An 8,235-nucleotide genomic window follows, 5' to 3' on the forward strand; every position below is an offset into this window, starting at 1 on the left:
CATGCCGTGCTTGCTGTGCATCTACACCATGCCATCCATACTGGGGCTACGTGTGCTGTGCTACGTGTGCCATACCATCTGTGTTGTGCTGTCCAATCTATGCCAATGCCCTCTGTGCTGGGCCATCTGCACCATGCTGTCCGTGCCATGTCATGCTGGCTGTGCCATGCCATCCCTGCTCTGCTGGCTATGTCTCTCCTACCAGGAGAAGGTCCTGGAGTTGGCAAGACCCCAGCTGGCCCTGGTTCCCCTTGGCTACAGTGTGTCCCTGCTGCTGTGGGACCCCCATGGCCCTGGGACACAGCTGCCATTCCAGAGCATCATCAGGCAGGTGAGGGCACAGGGCATGGCAGCGATGAGGTGACAGGGAGAGGTGACAGTGCAACTGCACGGTGCTGGGCTCCCTGGTCATCCAACTGACCACAGTCCTGCTGGTACGGGTGTGACACCCAGCCACGGGTTCCAAGAACCAATGGCTCCCAGCTTGACTAGCTTGTCCCCAGGTGATCGACACCGTCTTCCAAGAACTGGAGGCCGTAGGGGGTGATGCACAGAGCCTGCAAACTGTCAGCCTGGTCCAGGTAGGGCAGGAGCAGGGCTGGCTAGGGTGCCCTGGGGTGTGGTCCCGTTACCGCCCTGCCACTGGCTGGACTCTGGTGTGCCAAGGGGCATGTATTGCCCCAGTACTGGCATCCAGTCCCCTATGCTGGAGGGTGACCAGGGGCTGAAGACTTTAGGATCCCAGGTTTGCTCACCTCTTCACAGGACTTCCTGGGCGTGGGAAGCCTTGGCTGCCCATGGAGTGTCTCCCAGGCTCCAGCAGCATGGTGGGAATGGGGGAGCCCTCTAACACCTTCCTGCCCATCATGTGGCTGGACTTTTCCTGCCAGCCACTGCTCCCTGTGGCCTGAATGTCCCTCCGGTGTGCGCCTGGTTGGCACAGGAGCGATGCCAGCTCCTGCCACCAGGTCGAGCCCTGCCCTTTGGCTCCCGGATGCTGCCAGGGACCTGCCAAGCTCCACACAGGGGCCTGGCATTCCCAGGGCTCTGCCTTTCCCTGGCCCTAGGGCTGGAAAAGCTGGCAGCGACTCTGAGATATCTCCCTTCCCAGCCCTCACCTGTGCGCAGCCACAAGCAACCTGGGGGCCCTGGTGAATGTGGGATGCCAGCAGCCCCCTCTTTCTGCCCCCCCACCTAACGCAGCCTGTTCCAGGTCTGCGCCCCAGACAAAGCCCGGGACCTGCTCCGTTCTGACAGCCGAGCCCTGCAAGTGATGGATGTCGCACCCCTGGGCCTGTAGGTACCTGATGCTCGTGGTCAGGCAGCTACTCCTGGGGGCCTGGTATCCCAACATCGAGCATGGGGCTGGCCAGGGAGCATGGTGCCCAAGCCAGAGGATAGCCAGGAGTATCCCTCAGGGGCACCAGGCATGCAGGAGGCAGGTGGATGTGACCCTCCTTGCTCGCTCTTTTCTCTCTCTGCTTCCAGGATGGTGGAGGAGGCAATGGAAATTGCTGTGCCCAATGCCCAAGCTGCCATCAGTGTCTATGCCTCGGGGCTGGGTGCCATCCTGGCACTGCAGCCCCCCGCAGACAGTCACTCAGCCATGCAGGGGTGAGGGATTCGGCCGATATCTCACAGGGTCGGGAAGGATTGGGCCACGGGGTGCCAGGGCTGGCTTCAGGCACTGCTGCAGCCCTGCTCATGCACTGGTCTCTCCCTAGCACCAGCAGCCTCTTCACTCTCACCGTGGAGCGGGAGCTGGAGGGCGGCAAGCGCCAGCGCTCAGTTCTCAGGATCCTGGCATCCCCCCAGGTTGCCAGGCCCTGCTCCGAGCCGTATGTACCAGAGCTGTGGCTCTGCATTGGGGCTGAGCTGGGTCCCCTCTCTGGCACCACTGCGGTGCCTGCTGTGGGGTCAGTGAGGATTCGGTACCCAGAGGTGAAGCAGGAGAGACCCAGACACCCCAGTAGGAGACCGTGCCTGGGAGCCACAGGGTTGCTTCCCCCTGTCAGGGATGTGGGCTTGTTCCCAGTGTGGCTAACCCATCCTCAGGCTCTCATGGGTCAGGGCTTAGCCTGCCCAGGCATGTAGGTCCTAGCCCTACCCCTCTCCTGGGGTGTGTCTCGCCCCACACACAGGGCACCAGCCACTGGCCATCCCCTGCCTGACACCGGCTGCCTGCCCTGGATTGTTGAGCGGCTGCTGAAGGGGAACAGCCTGACATTCCTGCTGCTGTGTGTGACGCTGCCAGGTAGCCCCTGGGACTGGGACCCTGCTTTGGGATGTCCCTTCCCTGAGGTTTCCCCCCTACCCTGCCCCACGCCTGGCACTTGGTCCCTGGCCTGGAGACACCTGCAGTCATCGGAAGCCAGACACTGGCTCTGCTCATTCCTGTCAGCCATGACCCTGTGCCAGGCACTGGGATGTCCCCTTGCTGGTGGACCCCCATGGCCCCTGCCCAGGGCTTGCTGCTCTCCCAGACACCTCCGGAGAAGAGATCTTGGCAGCCCTGGGGCTGGCCAAGCGGGTGAAAGGGCTGGCCAAGACAATCTCAGCCACCTTCTGGGACCCAGTGCAAGAGGTCGCGGCACGTCGAAGGGAGATCCGAGGGCTGCGGACAGAGCTGCTGGCTGAAGCTGGCCTCCCTGAGCAGAAGATGGTCATGGCCCAGCTGCGGAGAGCCCTGCGGGAGCTGCAGGTAGGGGAATGCCCTGGGCCACCAGATGGGACCAGGATGGCACTGATCCCCCCGCCATCAGATGAGATCCAGGCTCCATCCTGGTGTCAAGATCCTTGTCCAGCACTGAGGGCAGGGGCTAGGGGCTGCCTGCCTGGGGGAACAAGATGGTGGGGGTGGGATGTGTCCCTGGAGCTGCGCCATGCCTGGAGGTCTCCGGCGCCCCAGCAAGGACCCCCCAGCTCCTTTTTCCAGGTGCTGAAGAGCCAAAGGTGGGAGAAGAAGCAGGCAGTGGCTGAGGTACTCAGGACGAGTCAGATGTACCAGCCTAGTGCCAAGGTGGGCACAGGTCAGGCCACAGCTCCCTCATCCAGGGACAACCCAGGTGCAGGAGAAGCCCTGAATCCTGGTTGTGGCCCCATAACATCTCCTCCTGCTCCTACAGGACCAGGTCTCCACAAGGAATACAGCACCAGGCCCACAGCCTGGGACCCAAACACCTCTGACTGGTGCCAGGCTGGAGCCAGCAGGTCTGGAGCATGGGGACAGGCACGTGTGCCACACCTGGGTGGCTGATATGCGGGCACGGAGTGTCACTTTACATGGTGGGAAACAGCTTCACTCAGGGCCTGGAAGAGGTCTCAGTCCTTTGTTTAAACTGGCTTCTTCAGCCCCACCACATCACGCTCATTGTCCTTCCCTCTCCCCACCCAGGAATGGGTGCCAGCGAGAGCAGCCAGGGAGGGGACAGCCAAGCCCTGGGGAGCACAGGGCAGGGATTGCTGGAGGAGCCCTTGCTGAGCGAAGCGCCACAGCCGTGGCCACTGACTGGGGATGACACAGTGAGTGGGAGCACACTGGGTCCCTGGCTGCTGCTCCTGGGCAGGGGCAGCACCCAGGGCCCGCAGTCCTCTGCACCGGCAGCCCTGGGTCCCCAGGCTGCCCGAGCCAGCTCTGCCCTCCACCAGGCAGGGAGCCAGCGCCAGCCATGCTCATCCCTGGAGGTCCAGTATGCCCTGGCCAAGGCACAGAGACAGCGGCTACAGGCTCAGCACTGCCTGCTCCTCCAGCAAGAGCTGGGGGACAGGGCAGCACCAGGCCAGGAAGCAACCAAGGAGGTGGGCATGGGAAGTGAGCCCATCACCGTGGGCTCCAGGCTCTCCTCCTTCCCTGGCTCTGCTCTTCCAGGGCAGGGCAGCCCCAGGGAGCAGAGACACCCCAGAGCTGCCCTGTCCTCATCCCTACCCCCTGCAGTGGGACACAGCTCGCTGGCAACAGGAGGTGGCCACACTGGGCCTGAACCTGGAGGTAGCACGGAGGGAGCGGGAGGCGGCTGAGTGGGACCTGGAGGCCTTGCTGCAGAGCTACCGGCAGGAGAGGCAGGCCTGCAGGCAGCACCTGCTGCAGGTGGGCAGGGAGGGCTGGGGACGCACCTCCAGGCTGCCAGGGCCATGCCAGGCAGCCCCAGGTGTCCACGCAGGTACTTCGGGACCAGCAGCGCCTGGCAGAGGAGCAGAGGGAGGCCCTGGACCGCCAGCACCGGGTGCTGCTGCAGGAGGTGCTCCGGGACGCCGTGGAGCTCGCTGCGCACAACCAGCAACTGCGAGAAGCCAGATGGCTGGGCTCAGCTGATGCCACCACACAGACACCCTGAGCCAGCATCCCAGGGTGGTCAGGGCAGCTGCCTTGGCAGGCAGGCAGGATGGGGTGCCTGCAGACCCCTGCCACCTCAACTCCCACTCTCTGGAGTGAGCCACCAGCCCTGATGCCAGGGGACCTGCCAGCCCCAGCTAAAACAGTTACACAGGGCAAGGCCTCCTGTCCTGCCTGTGCTGGCTGCTGAGAGCTGCTCCCTGCAGAAACCTGGCCCCAGGGAAGGTGCTTGCTGGCAGAAGAGGGGGAGCGCTTCATGCCTCTGCCCCCATGGGGAAAACCCTGCTCTGTCATGGGGCACCTGCCTGCAGGAGCATGGGCCCTGGCACAGCTCTGCAACAGGAGCAGAGAGGGCATGGTGGGAAGGCTGGTGGCCTCCAAGCTGCTGCCACGTGGAATAAAGCGTGTGCCCCTTCACTGATGAGTGTCACCAGGCTTGGACATGCCCCTGGCCCCCAAACCTCTGCCAAGAGAAACAGATACCTTCCTACAGGGAGGACAAAGACACACAATGCTGTTGAACCGCAACTTTAATAACCCTGGCCAGAGCCAACGGTGACTTCTGCCTGCCAGAAACTCACTAGCCACAGCATTGGTACAAACTCAGGTCCTGTCTCCCTTTTGGGGAGTGGGCAAAGCAGTCCCCAGCAACACCATTCCTGAGAAGGGGAAATGTGGCCCAAGGACAGCAGCCTTTCAGCCATGGGCTGGTGCAAGCAGTGGGCTGAAAAACCATGGAGAGAGGTGGGAGAAACGCCTCTGGCCGTGGCAGGAGGCTCTCCAGGCAGCAGCACCCAGCCCCATGCAGACAGCTTGTACCTCTACAGTCCCAGAGGGAGAAACCCTCTTCCCCACCTCACTAGGGGCTCAGGGGGGCACAGGCCAGCGGGGGTCACCTCCCACAGTGCCGAAGCTCCCCCAAAGCCAAGGGCTGGGGATCAGCTGGGCACATCAGATGGACATGGCCCCCCTGCCACAGGGAAGCACCATCCATGGGAGTGAAAACAGCGTCAGATCAACGCTGGCCCGGCAGCAGGGTTGCCTGCATGCAGAGCCTGCAGCACAGCGGAACTAACCACTGCAGGAGCATTTACAGGCACAAGAAACAGGTGCACTCTTTGGTGCGGGGAAGATGAGGGAAGCAGCTTGAAAATGCAATATGCCACATGAGTGAGGCACTCGGGATCCACCCTCGAGGCTGGGTCCACCTGATCGTGCAGGAACCCTGTGGCAGAGCCTGGCTGGGCTGTAGCAGGGCCCTGCTTCTGCCGTGGAAACAGAGACAGGGCACTCTCCCCCTCAGCACTCCTGCTCCAGGGGCTCCTTGCTAGTTTTGCATGCACCCACCAGTAACAACTTCCCGCAAAGAGCAGGGCAGGAAGGCACATGGCCAGCCACACCACAAGCACTAAACGCCCCTGAGGAACGACTAAAGACTGCCCCGGTGCACGCAGGCAGGAAGGCAGCAGCTACGTGACCCCATAGTACAAGTGAACAGCGAGGCCAATGCATGAGACGGCAACAAAGAAGAGGACGGTCAGCTGCAGGTTGAAGAGGGTGACGGACAGAAGGGCATTGACCAGGATAGAGCAGGAGATCACGAAGAGCCTGGTGATGTTACTGCTGTGCTTCATGACCACTGACATGATCAAACCATTCAAGGCCTGGCTGACCACAATCACCAGCACCCACGAGGAAAAGCCCTCCAAGAAACTGCCCTCTGCGCTGCTCCAGAAATAGCCGATCAAGTTGAGCAGGACCCCAAAGAAGTAAAGGAAGAGATTCTGAAGGCTGAGAGGCAGCGCCTGGGTTTTCAGGATGGCTTCCGTGTAGACAGCAGACAAGCCTGATATCAGGCAGTACACCAAGATCAGCAACAAGCCCACCAGTGTGATGTGCAGCTGCATCTTGGAGGGGCTGCCAGGGTCCTGCAGGCCACCACAGCTGTAGCTCACCCCAGCAGCCACCAGCAGGAAGAGAGCCAGCCATTTGCGCATGCTGAGTCTCTGGCGCAGGAAGAGGCTGTAGAGGAGCGCGGTGCTGACGATCTTCAAGTTACTCAAGATCTGGTAGGTGCTGGGATCCATGAAGAGCTGCATGTGAACCACCAGGTTGTTGTTGGCAGCATAAAGCAGGGCAGAGAGGGCAAAGGGAGCAACATGGCGCCATGACACGGCAACTCCCAACAGCTCCCGGTTCCAGGTCAGCAGGAACAGGAGGGAGAGCATCAGTTTTGTCAGCTCAACAAGAACGACGACAGACGTGGAGCTGAAGGGGATCATCCCGTCCACCTTGCACAGGGTCAGGAGGGGAGCATGAGAGCCGTATATGGCTACAGATAAGACCAGCATCAGTCCCCACAGCCCCCTCCGGAGCACCCGGTTTGCAGAGCCAGCAGCATTGCCAAATATCACCATTTTCAGGTGGTAGCCAGCAAGGGCGAGCCACTATCAGCGCAGACAGGCCAGACAGACTTGCACCCTAGAACATTCAAGAAGAGACCAAATACCATGAATTTAATGAGCCTGATTAAAACAGGATGTTACCTGCTACATTTCTGATGCAGTGGAAAAGCATGGTTTTGTCTTTTGTTAGGGAGAGAACTACAAGCCTCCCCAGGAAGCCACACAAAGGATGTTCCTAGGGCAAAGCGTGCACTCAGGAGATCACGAAGATCTCCTGGAAGATCTGGAAGGGCGTATGGGCGGTGAGCGTGATGACATGCCACAAGCAGCCTTTCAGTCCACAGGGGCATGGGGAGAGAAGTGAGCGGAAAAGGCAGCTGGCAAACCGTCGGCTGCTGATGCTTCCAAGCTACTGTGGGTTAGTGGAGTGATTACCGCTGTCACGATGCTCTAATAAATACCGCATGACCAGACCCACTGATGTCTTGCAATGATGTCATGTAAAGCCCTCTTCCAGTGTAAAAGAATGGTGTATGTGACGTGCCTCTGAAAGCCCTAGGAATCTTCTGCGTCTGCTAACTAAGGAGTACCGTTCCTACAGTCACCGCTGCCAAAGGGCTCCTTGCTAGTCCCGACCTTTTTTCAGTGAACTGAAATAGTCCCGGATTGTCTTTTCAACATTGGGGACGGCGTAGTTCTGAGCAGCATATATCCCTGTGCAGGTCCCAGCCACAAATCCCAAGACAGCCGAGAAGCGAAGTTTGGCTACCAGGTAGCCTGCCAGGAAGCCTTTGAGAAAGGGTGAGGCCAGCAGAGAGCCATCCTGCGGAGAAGAGTGAAGAGTGAGTCCACCAGGCAGGGTGGGCTTGTGCAGGGAATGCAGAGCAGAGATGTGCCCCAGAGATTTTTTTTTTTACCAAGCCCCCTCAAGACGGGTGACTGGTCCGCCCCGAGGCACAGGGGTCAACACACCGGCGGGGGAAGAGCGTTACCTGCCCCACACCAGCGTGCACCTCGTCCTCCACCCTGCGCTGCAGGTTCTCCAGCTGGTCCTTCAGGAAGGCGAGGTCCTTCAGCTTGGGCAGCGGGTCCTGGAGGAAACACGCAGGCTGATGCCCAGCCCCGCAGGCAGCGCCCGGGAACAAGGAACCAGCCCAGCGCTCACCTCAGCCCCGGGCCCACCCCGCCAGGCCCAGCCCAGCCCTGCCCGCCGCGCCGCCTCACTCACCTTATCGTCCGCCATTTTAGCGCAGGCGCTGCCCGTCGCGCAGGCACCGCCCACCGCGCAGGGACCGCCCATAGCTGGTTGGTCCGCTGGGAATCACGTGACACCCCCCCTCCCCGCCCGCCCAGCGCCATCTTGAGACGGGGCGGGCGCCTGCTGGGCGCCGCCATGATGGTGGGGGCGTCGCCTCCGTCCTGAGCGCCGGTCCTGCTCCGGGTGCCGGGGTGGAGGCCGAGGCCAGTACCGGGCTTCACAGAGCAGTGGGAGCTCTG

General features: G+C 61.3%; 2 protein-coding genes across 2 annotated transcripts; both read right to left on the reverse strand.

The window, feature by feature from the left end:
* Positions 1–5,284: 5,284 nt before the first annotated feature.
* Positions 5,285–6,751, reverse strand: LOC104254337 (probable UDP-sugar transporter protein SLC35A4). The gene has a single exon (XM_009808061.2). It carries the CDS (start codon positions 6,748–6,750, stop codon positions 5,803–5,805), a length of 948 nt encoding a protein of 315 aa, XP_009806363.2. The 5' UTR covers position 6,751; the 3' UTR covers positions 5,285–5,802.
* A 605-nt stretch (positions 6,752–7,356) lies between these two features.
* LOC132318355 (SLC35A4 upstream open reading frame protein-like) lies at positions 7,357–7,981 on the reverse strand. The gene is made up of 3 exons (XM_059825457.1): positions 7,967–7,981; positions 7,731–7,829; positions 7,357–7,561 (listed from the first exon to the last, which is right to left on the reverse strand). The coding sequence occupies exons 1-3, from the start codon at positions 7,979–7,981 to the stop codon at positions 7,364–7,366; spliced, it is 312 nt and encodes a 103-aa protein (XP_059681440.1). The 3' UTR covers positions 7,357–7,363.
* Between the last annotated feature and the right edge of the window lie 254 nt (positions 7,982–8,235).

Source organism: Gavia stellata, chromosome 16, assembly GCF_030936135.1.
Source record: "Gavia stellata isolate bGavSte3 chromosome 16, bGavSte3.hap2, whole genome shotgun sequence".
Taxonomy (NCBI): Eukaryota; Metazoa; Chordata; class Aves; order Gaviiformes; family Gaviidae; genus Gavia; species Gavia stellata.

What these genes read in the sequence shown, in the direction of transcription:
- LOC104254337 (XM_009808061.2), bottom strand. Translation starts at nt 6,750, where the DNA reads ATGGTGATATTTGGCAATGCTGCTGGCTCTGCAAACCGGGTGCTCCGG.
- LOC132318355 (XM_059825457.1), bottom strand. An exon ending in TGCACGCTGGTGTGGGGCAG is followed by an intron (nt 7,562 to 7,730) that starts GTAACGCTCTTC and finishes TCTTCTCCGCAG; the next exon opens with GATGGCTCTCTGCTGGCCTC.